The 20,870-nt window shown below is 31.2% G+C and overlaps 1 protein-coding gene across 1 annotated transcript in view; it reads right to left on the reverse strand.

The window, feature by feature from the left end:
* LOC143231378 (DNA (cytosine-5)-methyltransferase 3A-like) overlaps nucleotides 1–19,739 on the reverse strand; it is a 67,635-nt gene extending 47,896 nt beyond the window's left edge. The window contains exons 1-5 of the mRNA XM_076465923.1: nucleotides 18,597–19,739; nucleotides 15,292–15,399; nucleotides 13,249–13,514; nucleotides 8,994–9,743; nucleotides 6,440–6,655 (exon numbers count right to left, since the gene is read on the reverse strand). Of these exons, the coding sequence (XP_076322038.1) occupies nucleotides 6,440–6,655; nucleotides 8,994–9,743; nucleotides 13,249–13,514; nucleotides 15,292–15,399; nucleotides 18,597–18,624 (1,368 nt within the window). The 5' untranslated portion in view covers nucleotides 18,625–19,739. The remainder of the gene's footprint in view (nucleotides 1–6,439; nucleotides 6,656–8,993; nucleotides 9,744–13,248; nucleotides 13,515–15,291; nucleotides 15,400–18,596) is intronic.
* Between the last annotated feature and the right edge of the window lie 1,131 nt (nucleotides 19,740–20,870).

Below are 20,870 nucleotides of genomic sequence, written 5' to 3' on the forward strand. Positions count from 1 at the left end.
CAATAACCCCTCATGATGAATTCAAAGTAGCATGAGGTGTAACCTCAATAGGTATATCTCCAATTGCCTTTGAATGCAAGAGGAGTTCAGTGTGTTGAGAATGGATGTTTCCATCAATATGTCACCAGATCAAAGCTTCTTTACTGACTGTGGAGAGCCAGCAAGTCCCTCTAGTCCCTTCTGAATGAAAAAGGGAAACATTTACCCTAAAGGTTTGTGTGAAAGTGAATGCAATATATGAAAATAAGGTACAACAGGTAGTAAAGATGGTGAGGATTGCTGCTCAAAATCTTCAAAATGTGGTTTTTTACCTATAGACTGTTTTTCTCACTATTTTATTAAGATTTCTAATTGGAGTATCCATAATAAAGAAAGGGAAATTTTGGGGCCCACTGACCCCACCCACCATGGAGCCCTACGAGGGGATGCACTACAATGTCAAACAAGGACACTGCAGCAATGCCAAGGTTTCATGAGCACTATGCCCAACCACCAGCATCAGATACAATGTCCACAACACCTGTTGAGAACATCCAACACTGGAGTTCAATGTGTTATGGAGTGGGTGTTTCTACTAAGATATACCTAGATCATAGCATTTTTACTGACTTAGGAGAGCCAGCAAGTCCCTCTAATCCCTTCTGAATACAAAAGGGAGACATTTGCTCTAAAGATTTGTCTTATAAAGAATGTAATATCAAAAAATGAGGTACAGATGTTGAAGGAGTTAAAGACTGCTGTTTAGAAACCTCAAAGCATAGTCATTTACCCATGATCTGTTTTTTACCATTTTTATTTTGGAGATCCGTAATAAGAAAAGACATTTCAGTGTCCATTGACCCCACCCCCCACCATGGAGCTCTATGAGGGAACACACTGCAATGCCAAACAAGAATACTGCAGCAACACCAGGGTTTTGCAAGCAGTATATCCAAACACCAGCATCAAACACAATGTCCACAACACCCATTGAGAATGTCCAACACTGGTATTTGGGTGACTCTAGCCAAAGTGGACCAGCTGACTAACTGTGGGGGGAGAGCAAAGTGCTGTGTCAGGGTCAGACACCTCAACCATTATGGTCCCCTCCTCCCCTTCATGGGTCATCACGGCAAATGGATGTTTAGATCCCACAGGAGGTAAACCATGTACAAGAATCCATAATGACCCACACAAACACCATCCAATCACCAATGTAAAGCAGATAAAACAAATGACACATATGGCATGAATACCTTTGCTGATTACAAAAAATAGTTGTTTACCTCATTTTCTTAATTCTTTTTCTCCATATTCATTATATAACAGCATGATTTCATACTTCCTTATGTCTTAAGCAAAATATCCTCATCTGAAATGGTACAGCAAATTTGTTGTTCCAATTTTTTTACTAATAACCACAAGATAAAGTACATACAAACTGATTCACAAATCCAAGTATATATATAACCACACTTAATCAAAAGATGGACTTGAAAATTCAATTCAAAACATAAAGTGTCTGCCAACATCATCTTGTTTTCATAAACTCTTCGATATAAAGTTGATTAATAGACTACAGTTCTTCAGAAAACCCAAAACAAAAAAACAACAACACCTGAATACTTATTGCAATGTGTTATAGCTATTATTAGATAACAATAACTCTCCAATTCCTGCTGTGTCTAACACATCTGAAAACAATCTATTCCAAAGGCTGACAACCTTTTAAAAAATATAATTACTTAAGTTGTGGATTACTTCTACATTGCCAAGTCTTAAACTTATGTCCTTCAGTCTCACCACTCTTACCATTAAACATCAAAAAAAAAAGATGGTGCATCAATCCTATCTATTCAGTTTATAATTTTTGACACTTCAGTCAGCCCCTCTCTAATGCTTCTTTTCTCAAGACAAAATAATTTTGAAAACCTTAATCTATTTTGCTATAACAGCAAGTCTATCCCAGAAATTATCTTAGTAGCCCTTCTTTGAACTTTTCCAATGTACTGCTCTTCTTAAAGTAAGATGCTCAAGATTGAAGGTAGTACTCTAAATGAGGCATAATTGGAGATTTGAATGAAGAAACAAATCCTTCTTTCACTTATATTCATACAACCCAGAATCTTATTTGCTTTTACAACTATAACAACATGCTGATTGAAAGTTCTGTGATACTAGTAAGCCAAAGATATTTTTCTTCCATAAATCTATTTAATTTATTTCTATAAGGATAGTAATTATGTTATAAAATTAATGATTCAAATCAATTTCTAAAACAACAGCATTTCCCTCACAGTCAACTATACCTAAAACTTTAAGATCATCAGCAAAATGTACCAATTTGACAATTCTCTTATCAGTAACATTAGCAAATATAAAAAGGAATAAGGGTACCAAAACAGAGCCTTAAAGTACCTAACTTGTAACTCCAGTCCAATTTGACTGAACTTCATTTATTACAATCTTTTGCTCTCTCTTCTCTCATCAATTCTTAATCCTGCTCAGATACAGGCTGTATGAAAAGGCTGAAACCATAGGCACTTCATGAATGTTATAGAATGTGTTCCACATGCTGTCCTTGTAATTCAAAACAAGTTTGGATTAACTCAACCTTTTCGTGTTTTGACAGGACCACAATCAATCACACATATGAAATTAAGAAAAGCTGCAAATCCAGACTATTTATATATATACACCTTGTAGTTTTTTCATGTTGGAACTTTATCAAAAACCATCCACAAATCAACTTATGCCAAGTTTACACATCTACCCTCCCAACACAAGCAGTGACATCTTTAAAAAAGGTCAAAAGATTTTTGAAAAAAGATTAATGGATTCTTTCTGTCTGTAGATGTGGTTTCTTTGTTTTCTGTTTAGATGCAGTAAAGACATGAAACACAATGCTGAAAAAATGTAATGAGTTATATAACTCTTCAAAACAATGGAAATATCAGAAGAAAAAAAAAACTAATGACAATCTTAATATTCAATCTTGTGGTATTTCCAGGAATACTACTAGTATGACTTCTGGTCATGATAATCAATATATTTTAATATGTGAAAGATCCTGAAGTTAAAAGTATTATAATACTTAAGGGAATCTATGTAATACATCCAACTGCAAAGTGTAAAAAATTCAGCATCAGAATCTTATCCTGTGAAGGTTAGATGCAGTTATTGTAGTTTGGCATATCAAGCATTTGATGAAATATCTGATGCTTGATTAAAGATGGTATTCCTGTAATTTTCTCTGAAAATCCTCAGCAACCATTTCATAATTATTCTGAATACAAAAGTTTATTAATCTAAAATACACTGTGCATGAACCACCTATGAATTCTTTATGACCAAAGTTTCTATATATCTATCCCAATATATTTGTGTGTGTTCAAATATTGATCAAACTACAGAAAGTTTGGTTACACCTACAATATGAGCAAGCAGTGATTAGAAAAAAATTCAAAATTCAAATAGCCTGAAATACTTTGCAAATTTTTAATTCTCCAAGGGTTTAATGACTTCATTTGGTTCCACAAGATGACAGAAAAAGCATAATGCACAGACAGTAATATCAAATAAATTATGTTTATATCAGGTTATCCCATAAGTAACGTCTTAAAATTTAATACAGAAAGTGCATCATTACTTCTGTGTTTGCAGAAAGTTTTAATGATTAAAATATGTAGTAGAACATGTATAAAAATGTTTAGGCAAATAAAAGAAATTAACCCAACTTCACTTTTTTCAGAACATTGATTAAATAAACTTTTATGAAGATGGATGTGTCTGAGGAGCACATAATGCTTTATGAGTTTAAAAAAAGCAATAGTGCAGCAGAAACTACATGAAACATTCAAGGTGTTTATGGTGTAAAGTCTCTCAATGAAAGAAAATGTCAAAGGTAGTTTCAGAAGATCAGTTCAGGTGACAAGTGCTTAAGTGATGCAATACGTTCAGGTTGCCCTGTTGAGTTTAATGAGGACTTGTCGCTGGTTGCACTTGAAGAAAAGTGTACTGTAACAGTTGAAAAACAAGCACAGAAGCTTAATTCAACCCAATCAACAGTTTACCATCATCTGCAACAGCTTGGAAATGTGTCAAAATTTGGAAAATGGGCCCCCCATGATTTGACAGAAGCCAACCTTAGAGCAAGAGTAGACTTTTGCACTTCTCTGCACTCTCATGAAGGTAACTCACCTTTTTTTGGACAGGTCAGTGACTAGATATGAAAAATGGATATAATACAAAAATGTTATGTGCTGCAGACAATGGCTTAGTGCAGGTAAACTGGCTAAAGCACAGCCCAAAATGGACCTCTACCCTAAGAATGTCTTGGTAGGATATTGTTGATATGATCCACTTTGAGTTGCTGCCACTCAATGTAATGATTACATCAGACTTCTATTGTCAACAGTTACAGCACTTGAATATTGCACTAAAAGAAGAGTGGCATGCTTTGATCAATCATAAAGGTGTTGTGTTACACCAGGATAATGCACAGTCTCATACAGCAAGGATCACATCTGCAAAAACTGAAGAGCTTGACTGGGAAAACTTCCACATCCTCCTTATTCTTCAGACCTTGCCCCATCTGATTATCATCTATTTCAAAGTTTGTAGAACTAATTTGATGGAAAAGAGCTTGAAACACATAAAGATGTCAAAACTACCCTCTCGACTTTCTTTTCTTCCAAACCCCAAGAATTTTATAGAAGTGGCATTCAGAAGCTTGTGAACCATTGGCAGGAAGTAATTAATAATAATGGAACATACACTGTTGATTAAATAACATTAAAAGGGTTTGAAATCCTTTGTCCTTTTCTGAACCTAAAACTGGACATTACTCAATAGATGACCTGATACATGAAAAACCCTTTTGTAAAATTGAAGATACAAATATTAGAAATTTTGTCATACTTTACAGACCCTTAACAATTGACAAAATAAACATATCATCTTAAAGAGACTCGAATACACAAAAAATGTGATGTAAAGAGAAAACGTATTGTACTCTACATTATCAAACAAATCTACTAGGCATTGAGAAATAGAATATAGAATGTCATATTTTATCAATGGGGCTTCATTTTCAGAAAGAAAGGGTTGATTTTGGAGTTCAATCACATCCAAAGCCCTGTTACTAACACTTTTTACTAACCACTACTTTTTCAAAACAGCTGCTTAAGTAAGCCTTCAGTTTCTGTTCTTTAAGAAATTAAGAAAATTTGTTGTTTCTATTCCTAATAATGCTCAGGTTGAATATGGAAGCTGCTAAGCTTTAAAAACTTTATGTAGCAATGCTCCATGAGATTTTTACATAAACTTTAGTGTGGATAAGCACATTACTATTTAGAAGTCTATACTTTTAATAATGTTGTGACCATATGTATGCATAAATAACTTACATACAGAATAATTTCAAAATTATGAAAATAACTGCATACAATTCTATTGATGTATGCAAATATATCATTAAAATAAAATTTCAAAAAATGCACTGAACACTTGAGCAGTAAAACTATTAAATAATTTTATATCACATGGGTTTTAAAATACAGATGATTGTCATAAGAGTTCTGAACAATATCTCTAACTGATATTTTCCTGACACCCAGAGAAATTATAATGTAAAAAAATTTCACAGTTTTACTTGTTTAATGGAATGTCCTATGTAAGGTATAAAACATTCAACAAATTACTCATACAGATGTAATTTCACATTATTCAACACTATTGTCATTTTTAAGGAAGACTCTTATACAGCTGGGTCTCACAAGAATACCTAAATTATAATGAAACATTTAAACAAAAATAATTTACTTTATTTTTGCTAACAGAATTCAGGAGGCTAAAAATTGTTTTTAAACTCTTAAAACAAAAATAGAATTAAATATTTTTATTTATTTTTCTCAGGCATATTTGAGAACTTACTCGTTATTTATTACATGTTAGTTATTTTATTGGTAGCACTTAAGCTATTATTTAAACATTATCATATTTATTTTAGTAATCTTTTATTTCTTCCAACAGATTTTTTTCCACAAAAATGTTTGAATTTGATAATTTATCTGTGAATGTTAAATCAAATTGAATAGACTGATAGACTCATAGACTGATATTACAATATAATTTCACACAATGTATTTTTTTAAGATTTTAATTTTTCTAAAATTTTGGAAATTAATAATTAAAATATTTGAGTTACTTTAAACAGGTGGCATCTCTAAACATTCTAAAACTGATATGACTGTCTTTAAATTATAAATGTACTTTATTCTTCATGATAGTTATGCAAGAACTTAATATCCCATTTTTTTAATGTTTTGAACACTGTAATAACAAGATAATTCAGCAAGTATTTCTATTTATGTATTATTCTGGTTAATAAATGTAGTATAAGTACAGAAACTCAACAAAAAAGATAGTAAGTATATAAAAATCTCATAAGTACACTCACTGGTGATGCTGCTATCTGTGAAGATGAAGATGAACTACATACTGATGATTTCTTTGGTGACTGATCCTTGTGAGATGATTTAGTTATGGACCCTATTCCTTTGGAAGGGCTAGTTTTGGCAGTGTTGGTACTCACAATCATTTTGGCCTGCTTGTTTCCTACACTACCTTCTTGAGATGAAGGAGAGATCCGACGTTTTCTCATCATAATAAAACTCTACAACACAGAAAGGGTTTAAAAGAATAAAATTACACAAAGGTGCTTGTTGTATTCATTGAAGGATAGAATGATTAAATTAACAGTCTGATGATATTTTAATTAAAATTTGTAACTACATTTTACAGAAACACTGATAAATGATAGAAGGTTATCTTAATGAGTTGATTTTGTTGCTTTTTTCTAGCTTTCATAATAAAACAAATATGAAGTTCCTTTTCCTCTATTTTTTTAAATCATACCTTGCATCAGCTTTGTAATTACAATATACAAGTTTATTCAGGAGCATACTATATGATTAGATGCATAGAAGCATTGAATTGAGTTATTAAGTTTTGGATTCTCTGAGAGACAAATTAAGTTAAGTGAAAGCCAAACTGCTTCTCTGATTTTTTTATAGAAATAATAACATTATTAATAAACTGAGTTATTCTTCTCAATGAATCATATAATAGTTGCATGTAGAATCATCCTTGAGTTTCAGCCAAAATAAGATTAAGCTCTCAAAAGGGCCCCAAATAAAGATATAGCAAGAGCCTCCTGTTTTATAGAATTATAGACGCATGCTATTTGCATGTTTGGCATTCCACATTAAGTGAACAAAAACAGTTCAGAAATAGCTCAAAATATTTATTCATATACACTTTTCTTTTCCTTTTTAAAATAACAACTTTACATTTTAACAAAATATAGTAGCTGTATGTCATTTACTGTTGAATTATTTTCAAGAAATTAGCTACATAAGCTTTACATAAAATTCAGTTAGACATCATAGCCTTGCTGGCTACACATCTGATCTATATATTTATGGATAGTAAGTTCACATTGTTTTTTCATGAAAGATTCAGAAAATATAAATTCTGACTCTTTGGGAGGCCCTAAGCAATGGCTTGATTAGATTGCTCATTAATCTGGTCATGTCTTCACTGCCTCTTGTCTAACAGATCTAATACAAATCAATAACTGGTTTATTGTGTCAGACACTTGAAGGTTTATTGACACATTTAAGACACAGTTGGGGCTTGAGAGAGCAGAGCTTGCAATTTTTCTAAGTTAGAAGAGTTTAAGAAATTAAATAATTGCAGTTCCTCTTTCCATCATTTTCACAGTTGTATTTCATTAAATTTCTTCATTATTTCCTTGATACTTTTACTTTCACTATTGTATTTCAGAGTCTGAGCAACTTGCGAGAGTACTTCTCATTTAATGTTGTTGTTCTTCTCATGCTTGTCTGAAACAAGCAAGATTTCAAAAATTGTTCACATTAAGTGTGAAGAGATTTAGACATGGCATTGCTTCCAAAATTTATGGTTTAGAATGTTTTTTAAGTGTCATTAGTGATATACAAGTAAGATCAGAAATTTCACATAGAGTATGTATATAAAGTAATATGATATATGACTTAACTTGGGGTACATTTTCACTTAGTATTTTCTTTTATTTTACCTCACTCAGTTTATCCTACAAGGGAATCTGAGTGCACTGACAAGAGCTTCTCATTTTATTTTAAAGTCTTCTTCAGCTGTTATCAATCACACACACATATGATCACTTGTCTAATTATTTACTATTTTATTTATTTGTATTCTTGATTGTGAAAATAATATTAAAAATTTGTTGTTTGTATAAACTTGTGTTTTATCTCTTTCTTGGCAACTCAACCATTGCAACTCACCATGAAATATACACTTAAGGTCAAGATCCAAGAACATCCAGTTGCAAGTAAATCTTAACTTCTCTGCTTTACTGGTTATTTGCAAGATACCATATCAATTTTACTACAGCAAATTATAATAGTTTTTACATTAAACTAATTAAAGTACTCTAAAAAGTTTATTTCTGCTTTTTAATATGAATTATCATGATGATGGCTGGTTAGTCTCATATCTTGAGCTTTAATATTTTATTCTACAACAATGGGTCAAGTCTAGGGTTAATTCATGTTTTATATCTTAATTTACCAGTTCAAACACCTCAAAAATATTTTAAGATAAAGTATTTCAGATAGCATAATAAAAACTAAGCTTGACAAATTAGTTGAAATTAAAATTACTAAATGTGTGAAATATACCAACAATTTAAAACTTCATCTTTAAAACTCTTGTCATTTCTAAAAACAACATTTTCTTGTTACTAGTTAGTTATTGATTAAATGACTTTACAAATGGCAAAATTATACACTCAATACTACATTTAAGAGTCAAGTGAATAATTAAAAAATTCATATTTTGTGAAATAAAGAACTAAGTACATTTTTTCTAAAAGAAAATTTCATTTCATAATTTTTACTTTTAACTATCAATAATTACATTACATTAAAATTATTCAAATATAATACCTGATAATGTTGAACTTGAGAGGGTCTAGGTCTTAAACATTCCTCCCAACCATTTGAGCCACGCCTGACTGGACTGGCCTTTACCACATAATCACGTGGGATCTTGCAACTTGACCTTGGAGATACTTGAAAGGGGACTAGCTGGTCATCTGAATCTTCATTTTTCTCCACTGGGGATAGAGGAGCTGAATCTACTGATTCCTTATCTTCTAGTTTCTGTTCAAGGCAAGAGATAATGGATTCCCCAGCCTCCTCAACTTTCTGATCCAACCTTTTTCCATCTGTATTGTAATGCTGTTGTTCTCCAGAGAAATCAAAGGATTTTTTGACTGGTTCTTTGATTTCCTGTTCAACATTTGAAGTGGAGTTTTCATCAGAATTTGACTCTTCTGGTAGTTTATTAACTGTAGCATCATCCAATGAGAATGGAGGAGATTCTGAATGCTCATTTAAGCTGAGATCTTTGATTGCTCCCGTCACTTGCTCTGATGAGGAGTCAGGTTCTTCTGATGTACAAGAATGAGAGCCAGAAGACCTAGAGTACAAACTTAAGTCTTCAGGAACAAGAACATTTCCTAAATCTGTAGATTCAGAAGGGAAATGTGATTCACTCCCTTTTGACTCAGATTTTACTTTTGGTCGTTTCTTCTTCTTTTTCTTGTACTCAAATGGAATTTTATTTTTACTTTTCTTTTTCTTCTTTTTCTTTTTGTTTTGAGTTGAGTTTTTTGCAAATTGACTCAAGTAAGCCTGTAAAAAAAGGATAAGAAATATTACCTTCTGAATCCCAACTCATATTAAAGTTTCATGTAATGATGTAAACACATGTCCAAATCATATCAAATCGATTGCAAAATATGTTGAGCTGTAATAACAACTTTGGCAGAAAAAAAATTCAAGTTATGTTGATGACCAGCAAATTTTACATTTTGAAACAAGCTATAATAGGTTCAAGTTTTTGCTCATGCCATGCTGATAGCTATGTTTACAGATGTCATGTTAATTCACACTTTGAACTGGTTTTGGAGGCATTATACTGGTTCAACTCAGTCACTATTTTGGAGGTATTATATAGTTTCACAGCGATAACTCTCCTTACAGGTACCGTGCTGGTTCACATTTGAAAGTAGTTCCACAGGCGTTGTTGTGGTTCTTACTGGTTTCTGATATTATCATGCATGTAACTAGTTATGATATCATGCTAGTTTATATTAATAATTAGATTTTGTTGGTACCAAAATGGTTTATCCAAATAGTTGGCTTTACAAGTATCACACTCATTTACATCACTACCCAGAGTTCAATAGTATCATACTGGTTTACAGTAACAATTGGTTATACAGTGCCATGGTGATTAACAGTGGGGAGTAGCTTTTGATGGTGTCATACTGTTTCAAACTAATACTTTGTTTTACAGGTATCATGCTGGTTAACAGTGATAGCTGGTGTCTGATTATATCATACTGGTTTATACTAGTACTTTGCTAGTTTGAACTAATACCTGTTGTTTTGGTACTATGCTTGTCAATGATGGTTTCTGATAGTGCAATGTTGATGAACATTTGTGTTCCCACCATTTACAAAGAGTTAACAGCTCTACATTCACATCCACACATGTGTGCATGTGTATAAAATAACTGCATACTCTGAAGAAATACAGGTATACTACACCAGGAGTTTCAGCTTGTTATAATACAGACTCTAAAGCAGTAACAAATTTATCATATTAAACAATATGCATTTAAAAGTTTAAAAACCTATAGTTCTAAAATTACACAACCCAAAAGGTGAAAAAAAAGATATATATTAAAGTCTTAAGTACTTCACAAATTATGCTGTTTTATCTTGTTTTCAACACATGAAACTTGAAAACAAGATAAAACAGCATAATTTCTGAAGTACTTGAGACACTCATAGTGTTATAGTTACCAGACTTAACACTTGAAAATAAGATATATGGTAATATACTACACTAACCTTATATTTTAAAAACAACATGGATATGGTATTATACTCACCAGACCTCATACTTGAAAAATTAAAGTGTTATATTAAACACAACTAAGACTTTGGGGGTTGGAGATACTGACATCACATTTAAAATACTACAAATTTCAAAAAAATATATAAATATGTAATATTATGTTTTCCATGGCATCAAAAATACAAATAACACAGGAACTATATTTACCAGACCAGAAACTGAAAAAAAAAATATATATATATATATTATTTTACCATGACATGGCATAGGAACTATATTTTGTGTATTTACTAGTCAAGAGACTAGAACAAATATGGATATATATTATTATTTTTACAAGCCAAAAGACATAAAAACAATATAGGAACTGTATTATATGTATTTACCAGACCAGAGACATAAAAGAAACACATCACACATAAAAATAAGATACTTGTTGCACTGTATTAACATATTGATGCTTAAAGAAAAATAGCTATGAATAATATTCAACAGACCTCATATTTGAACTTGGGCACCAACAGAAATATTTTCAGAGGGAGGCAAAATATATATTTAGGGGATCAGCTTTTGTGGGGTAAGTTGAGAGACAAAATTAATATGTGTTATGTGTGTTTAAACACAAACATAAATTTATAGTTTTGATAAAAATTACTAAAAATATTTAGTATATTTTCAATCTGTGACCTAGAATTCATCTTCACTCTCCTAGTCTTGGAAAAACTTTAAGTGAAACTTCATATTTGTCAACTTACCTTCAATCAGAAAAAAACTGATTTCTTTTTGGTGAGAAAAATCTGCTGATGTGACAGTCAACAACCTTAAATCACTAGAGATAAACAAAAAATTTTAGAAGCTATGGAACAAAGCCACAGATTTCATGAAAGACATAAAAGAAATAATCAAGGAAGAACAAATTATCAGTTTCAATGAACTGACTATTCCTTACTGCTGAATACCAAGAGAATGTGCCTTAGAAGCTGGAGTGTGGTTGGTCTTTTCAATCAAGGGAAACAAAATCTCCATTTGTCTTCAGGATATAATTAGTCAAAATGGATTTATGAGAATGGTATCACTCAACTCCTTCCAACTTATTCTCAGTTAGCACAAATATTCAGTACTGTTCCAGCCACATCCTGTTCTGCTGAAAGATCATTCTCTGCTTTACATTGAATCAAAACTTACTTACTTTCTACCATCAGACAAAAAAGGCTGTCTCATGTCATCATTTTTAATACTGAACAGGAAATAAATTTTGTGATTAAGAACAAAATGGAAGAGATGATCAAGAAGAATTGTGAAAACTTATTGCATTTTTTAATTTTATTTGGTCTTATGTTATATAAGTTACAAAAGTAAATATCACTAGCTGCAATGAAAAATTTATGTTTATGGTTTTTGATTCTTAAAAGCAAATATATGTTGTTACTTTTTTTGAGCAATCAGGGTACTGAAAATTTATGTTTACATCTATTGATTCTTAATAACAAAGATATGATGTTACTTTTTTGGAGGGGTCAGGGTACTGACCCCCCAGTTGGAAAATCTGCTCTGTGGGTCTGCTGTAGACATTGGTATTATAGTTACTAGACCCCTGATATTAAAACAATATAGATATTACATGATGTGCTGAACTGTGAAATCCTCTTTATAAGCACCAAATACTTGAAAGGGATGGAAAATCAGCAATAGTGCATAAAGCAAAAACTAGTTCTTTTTAAGAAGTTTTGCTAATATGTTATATCCTACTGTTTATGTAATGTTAGTTACATTAACAATATTGATTAAAAGTTTAAAAAAATTATCGTTTTCTACTAATTATTTTTATTTACATATTATACATTACTTTCTTTTAATTTATTGTTTACATCTTTAGTGTATATTAGTTATTACCAATATTAGTTTGCATCATTAGCTAAGTATGTGGATTTCAGACTAATCTAAATCTCTTAACTTGGCTAAACTTCTTTATATGTTATTGGAATTAAGGCAAAAATAATAGCTGACAGCTAGGATATCCAATTGATGAATTAATGCTTAATAGTCAATGTACATAAGAACAGTATAACAAATTAGCTATATTAATTATGTAGCTTATTTTGATCAGAAATTAATGACAAAATTATAGTATTACCTTAAACAGACCTTATAGTTGAAAGATATACAGATACTGTATTACTGTATGATTTTATATTTGATAAATGTATTTTTAAAAATATTTTAAATGTTAATACACTAAGTTTTATATGGAGTTTGCAGAATATATACAACCTTCCTCACCAATGGAATATCTTCTGGATCTTCTTCATTCTCCAAAACCACACAGCAACAGCTCCTTCTCTTGTCATTCCTGGTGTTATCATCTTGAACCAGCCCTGTAGTGATGCGGAAGCCAAGGAAGTTACAATCTTCATCATCAGTTAATGTGGCAGGTTCTCCTTCCCATACATCTTCCACCACAACAGGCTTGTACAACAGGCAGTAAGTATGGGGAGGGCGGGACCAAGCAGGGAGCAAGGGTGTAGCATAATGCATCACTAAAGTGAAACAGAATTGACAAAACTACCAGACAACTAAATAAAAAAAGCAAACAAATAAGTGCATGCTCAAACTGCAACCCAACAAGCAAAGCAATAAGAAATGAAAGTACACTTTTCATGCAAACTGTCAAGTAAACAGTCAAGACCAAAAGAAACTAGCTAATTTTTAACCAGTCTTTAATTTTGAATTATAATGTTTACAGTTTAGATGGCAAATATTAACATAAAGAAATATAATGAGAATGCCAGGCAAAACAAAAGGCTATTCCACAAATACAGTATTTGCTAGCAATATCTCTACAAGCTAATGTTAGCTTAAATTATGCCCCTTGCCTAAACATAAGCTCCAACACACACATACATTCAACAAAATTTACTTGCCAAATTTCATTAATTATTATTCAGTCCAACTTAAATAAACCTTCTCATATTACATTCGGAAAATATCACGTAACTAAATTTTATACATGACAGTTTCAAAACAGTGGCTGTATATCATTATTGCCTTTTAAATAAAATATAGTTACCATTAATTTCAAATGAAAATAATTCTTTACCATATTGCATTTTAACATAATATGTGTTCATATACTTTTGGTATTATTGTAAATTAAAAACTTTAATGTTATGATTTATACACACTGAAAAAATCTACTTCTTAGGTTGACTGCTGTAACAGTTTATGAAAGGATGTGGCTCAGCAAAGTTTGTCTCAATACATTTAATTTTTTGATATACATTGATATACCTCACCAAAATGGCAAAAATTCAGTCAATATAACTTTAATGTAATTACACAGGTAGGTTGTACTCTGCTGTTGTTGTTTTCATATTCAAAACCCCAAATAATTATTCTTTCCTGTTTGATTACTAAAGCTTTTATAAGAATGTAGCCTTTCTAGCTGCAGACTAATAAAAGTCCCATACAAACCATTTCCCAAAGTTTATAATCCACAACATAGTTATTTTAAAAAAAGGAATAAGTTTTCAAAAGCAAAATGGACTTAACACTTTTCAAGATAGGTCAAGGTTCAAAACCTACTCTTATATATTTAGTTTCTTGATTATCAACTGGTAAATTATATTTTATGTACATAAAATACCTCACAATGTTTAAAAGAAATTTGTATAATTTGGAAATCACCAAGTAAAAATCTTCAAGTTCATTACAAGATCAAAATTTCTATACAAAAAATATGTTCTCAACAGAGACACCATTTAATAGCCTTCCAATAATTATACAAATGAAATTGTTTTTTCTCTTAAGCCACCATCTGCCTCCCAGTTAGTACCCAAATAGATTCTAAAAGATGCACAGTAAAGATTCAACCACAAATACTTCAGGACTAAACTCTTCTTTGAGAATGTGCTAAAACAAATTTTAGCTATTGGTCTTTTAATATAATACTCAACAAGAACTTACAATAGAAATTTGTATACCAAATTACTAGTGCTGGTATCTGTTTGTTTGTTTTCTCTTAGTTTTCATTGATATACAGTGATTTCTTACATCACAGACACTTTACTGATTTAAAGCCTGCTTTATATTTTCTTTAGTAGTATTACACATGTTAAATCTACTCATTCAGAAGTCTTTCAGAATAGCATACAACTTTCACTAAATATGAAATTCATTATCGTTGTATAATTTTTTAGCAGCCATTATACTGTTAAAAACATTAAAGCTCAAAATGGGTTCTTATGTAAATCTTTTGATAGTATGAGAAGCACTCATTCAAGTACAGTTACTTAACATTTCACATAAACTTCTCACCATCATTTTTTTCCTGTGACTTCCATCCAGTTAAATCCAAGGGCTCTTCAAAATCTTCCTCCTCCTCCTCCTCCTCCTCTCTTCCTTCTTCCTGTACCTCCTCTAAGCCTAAAAACCACATCATCAGGGTACAAAAAGTTGAATTAAAGCAATTCCAAAAGTTGCAAGAATAAAATACAGTAGTTTAGAAGCATTACTAAAATATGCTTCTTATGAAATGTTGTCATATGCAGTAATATAATTAACTGAATTTTAACTAAACTAATGCTAATTTATATTTATATTTCATCAGAAAGATATTACAAACTTAGCATAAAAATAAAGATATATATAAAATATTAAAGGTACTAACAGTTTACAAATAGCCTATCTTTTTATTCATATTTTTAATTTTGGTAGCATGATAACACCTTCAGAGTTTTAACATTGCTATTCAGCCAGTGAATTTTCTTACAGTGCTAGGTGTAGAGGGAATAATTAGAAGTGCAAGAGTTTTAAGTGTTTCCTGTACATCTAGTACCATAAAAAGAAACAACTGTTCAAGCTGCAAAATCACTATCAACTTATTGAAATCAAGAATATTAGTAAAATATACAATATTTAGAATCTGGTGGAGCTTTCAACATTTACACACACACACACCACTATTGCATATTTCACCAAACATTCTTATATTGTAACAGTTTTTCTTTTGTAGGAATGCTCTCTTGTTCTGTCCATGTGTGGTTTTTATGTACACACCCTTACCCACACCTGTGACATATACAGAAGTAAACGGATTTTGACACGCTTTCAAACTTCCTACAGATACTGAATTTCAATGCAAAGTCAGTAACTTAAAATATATTTTTTCAAATATAAAAGAGGATGAAACTTTTTATAGAAGATTTTATATGTAATTTAACAAATAAGGTAACTAACAGCTAAACTGATTTACTACTGACTGTAAACATACATAACTCAAAAACTAAGTAATAAACTCATATTCTTGAGACATTTAATCAAAATCTCCTTACAAGATATCACACCAACAAGGTCTCTGTGAGGCATTACAATAGGCTAATTCTTGAACTGAATACAAAACTAAATTCTTCTCATGCTTAATAAACATTGTGATTTAACATATAAACAATGATATATTTCCAGGAATATATTAGCAACTCTCTTAAAATAAATGCTTTCATTTTTAGCTTATGTCTGTGCGTTCTAATTTAAATTTTTTAATAAAACCACACCTTCAAGTAGATTAATTCAAAAGTCCAACCAATCAGATTAAAATTCAAATAGACTTCTTCTAAGAAGTCATTAAAACTAGCCATTTTGGAAAATAATCATATGAAATTGAATCCTTATTTATTTTATAAAATATATAACTTTTCATGCCAAAATCTAAATTTTTAAAACTAGAAATCATTTTGAAAGTTTTTCTCAAGAACTTTCTAATATGTCAGTACATACACCTTTCCCACAGGAAAAAGCAAAACTGATAGCACTGATGGTCTTAAAATAAAATTTCACTCCGTTCATATAATTTTAATAAATTTCACTTTCCACTAGAATTAAATATGTAAGAGTTGACCACCTAACTGGTAAACCACTCTTTTTTTTCTTCTTAAGGAATATAAAAATGTTCATTGCATAACAAATGTTTTCTTATGAAAATAAAAAGTATATGGCCTTACTTACATTTAAAAACTTTCCTGAATTATAAATACAAGGAAACATCCCTTCTTACATCACTTTTACATCACTGTACATTTAACATTTAAAGACTCTGCTACCATCAACAACAAATGTCAGGATGAGTAAGTTTCTATAGTCATTCTGTTAGTACCACAGACTGTACATTATCTGCATAAAGTCAAACTCTGATTCTTTTCTTTGTTCTTAGTAGTTAAGCACAAAGCTACACAAAGGGCTATCTGTTCTCTACCCATCACAGGTAGCAAAACCTAATTTCTAGGGTTACAAATCTGCTGTGCCACTGGGGCCTGGTTCTTTTCTTTTTACTACCAAGAATAACTGATTGCGCATAAGTTATAGAAAAGATTAATCAAATACTATAACTTACATCTTTCAATTTTTCATTATATTTTCAATGAAACTTTAAGCAATGTTTATATATTGTTTTCTTCTAAAAATTAAAATACATAACATTTAAAAATTGATCTATATAACGATTCAAAAAATATAAAGCTACATTTCAACTTAGCATATTCTAGTGTTAAATACAAAAGTAAAAAGTGAATGGAGTATTCAATATTTAGTCCTGAACAAAGATGCATTATTTTCAATAGACATTCTATTAATTATGACACACATAAGGGTAAGGTACACAGTATAAAATATTAAATAAGGCAGAAGGAAAGCATTTTGAATTCCTAAAATATTAAAAAAAAACACATTTAAAAATTGCTTACTGTTAGAATATCAGTTTACAAGATCTGGTTATTATTCAAAATTGCCAATTACAACATCTCTTTCCACCTAAACTATGCCAATATATATTGTATCTAATTTTCAAAAGTTATAACTTGCACCATACTGTACAAAACTCCACAAAGCCTTATTCGTGAACTACAATATAATAATAAAACAATCACCAATCAACTTGAAGTAAAGCAAGGTATATTTAAATTGTACAATAGAAAGCAGCGTACTTTTAAAACAATACTGTAATATATCAGAATTTTACATTTTAGTTTCTAAAGATCTAGCTTTGCTGTTATTTCTGGCATTCATTACATGAAAGACCCAAAGATAATCTTTGGTAATAATTTTTGAACAAAACGAAATTCGTATAATTTCCATATGGCAGTGTGTTGATTTCACCATGTGCAACTTTAAATATTCATTTAGATCTTTCATGAAATATTACATTGTGCTTATATTTTACAGATATAAGCACAAAAATAACTGATAAATGTGCAAGTAGATAACCTATAATGAATGAATAAAAAAACGCCCTTTATGACAAAAGAGGCCTTCTAATGTATTAAAATATACAACATGTAAATTTTTGTTTTAAATGAATTAAAATAATTAAAAACAAAAATACGTGTTTTGATATTATTTTACAATCCTAATACACTATGTGAATGTTCACACAGTTATTATATCACACAAGGTTGGAAACAAATATACACTGCCCTTTAGCAGATCAGACGGTTGCTAGGGTAACGATGAACGTCAGCAGGTCTTGAACACAATATACACGAGAAGCGTATCTGAAGTGAACGGGTTACCAGACGTTGAATGTGAGCCACCGCCAGGAACGTGAGATGGCTTCAAGTATGTACACCTACCTCTATTATGGTCACCGCTATGATGCATTCTCTGCCTTGTTCCCGCTCTTGGTCCTACGAACCGTACCTTACTCGCCTTAGCTATCTACCGTTAAGACAAGGCCCTTCATCCGAACTATGCTGGTTTCCCACGTACTTCACTGTGGTTGATATTTTTTTTTTATTTTTACTCCTTAAGCAGGAGACAGATATGCCTATAAATGTGCGTGGGTTCTTTTTCTCACTCTTTCTGAACAAACAAACGCACAGCTGTCGGTGCATAAACACCCGTCGTCTGACACCCTTTACTCCACAGCTCCGGGGTTTGTCGTCTGGCACGGCACGCACGCACGCGCAGCCTGTCTGTTCGCCGCTAGTGAATCCACTGCTAAACCAGCAAGCCAGGCTTCTACTCAGCATACTAGTGTACTAACTCGTCTAAATGATATACAGGTACTTCAACGTTAGTAAATACACTTTTCTAGAATGAATAGAGACCAAGAATACCTTGACTCTCTTGATTCATTTTTTCTTTCTTTTTGTAGAGTAACATGATATAAAATTGAAATATAAATAACATTTAAGTTTTTTTAAAGAACCAAACTTTAAAAAAATAATAGTATCTTTATAATCTTGTGTAGACGCTGTTGTTTTGTTATTGTTTGTTATTAAGCACAAAAGCTACACAAAGGGCTATCTGTGCTCTGGTCATCACGGGTAATGAAACCCGGTTTCTAGCAGTACAAGTCTAAAGACATATCACTGTACCACTGGAGGGTGAGTTTGTGTGTCTTCAAATACATTTGTCATAAATAACTCTCACATAACGCTAAATACTTTTACTTCGTCAAAATTTGAGCTAAGTTACTTCAGAATTATGACTTTTTATAAATACATTGTCTTACATCAGTGGCGACGTGTAAAAACACGATTATTTGTTTTCTGTAGTTTAATATGAAGTTATAGCAGTCGCAAACGACAATAAGTACCATGTAACTATAATTATCAAATAAAAAACAAAACATCCAATATGCATTTCGCTTTGTATTTGTCTTATATACTTACTATGTAACTGTTACTATATAAACGTTGTTGTCCTTTAAAAAAATTAACAAATTAATTTAAACACGATACTTTTTGGCATTTTCCATATACTACTAATTAACAGATTCCAAGTTTGTGATAATTGCGTAAAAAAACAACAACAACACAGACTCTTATAACTTTCAACACTTCCAACAGCTTATGTTATGAAAGTTCGTGATATGATGAACACAAGGTTACTTTACTTTATAAACAGTAATATCCTGATAAGTTCACACAGTTCTCTATCAATTATACCCTGACCACTAATGAGCTATCCTTGGTATATTATCATTAACGTTTAATCAAAATAAGCCACCTACATAGATCTGAACTAAAAATTAACCCAATAATTAACACAAATAATTTAATATGTTATTCCGACTTATACTCATTGAAATGCATTGCTTATATCGGTTAAGTATTCTCGCTGTTTCCGTCGTTCGCGTCTCGTTACCGTGAAAAAATAATCGCGCCTCGCACTTTGGGGATGTGGATGCGTTATAATAATAATAACAATAAAGTTCCATAATTCGATCTGATACAGGTAGCCCGAGAGTTGGCGGAGGTGGTGCTAATTAAATGCCTTACCTCTAAAAATTTAGAACTGCTAACGCAGATGGTTTTTGTGTAACTATGCGCGAAATCCAACAAGAAAAACAAATCCTAGCTGTTGGCAGTATTTTCAGTAAAACTCTTTCAGCCATAGTCACAATATTTCACGAGGTTAGGCCAGCCTAAGATATTTGGGTTATTCCTAAATTTACATATTAAGTTAGAAATGCAAAATAATCTTAATAATATTAAAAATAACGTAATAACTAAAAATGTTATATATATATTAAACATTTTAACCAATTCTGTTAATAAAACATAAAAGAAGAAAAGAATGTAAAACACAAAATAAATATTAAAAAAACAATTTGCTTCATGTTTTGAATGTGATATACTTCTTTACCACACAAAGTTCTCTTAACAGTTAGTTCCACCCTGTTTACTAATGAGCTATCCATAAAGAGATTACTTCAAAATTTCCATACAGGTTCCACCATACACTATAATGTGCATCCTCGTAATCTTTATGTTATGATTTGGTTGCCTCAGAACATTTCAGAATATTTGCACCACAAGTAAGTCTAGGTGCACCTAACAGTAGCTTTACTTGTAAATGTCGTAACAAGTAACAAAAAACACGTTATTTTTACATTATTG

This window comes from Tachypleus tridentatus, chromosome 11 (genome assembly GCF_004210375.1).
Source record: "Tachypleus tridentatus isolate NWPU-2018 chromosome 11, ASM421037v1, whole genome shotgun sequence".
Classification (NCBI taxonomy): Eukaryota; Metazoa; Arthropoda; class Merostomata; order Xiphosura; family Limulidae; genus Tachypleus; species Tachypleus tridentatus.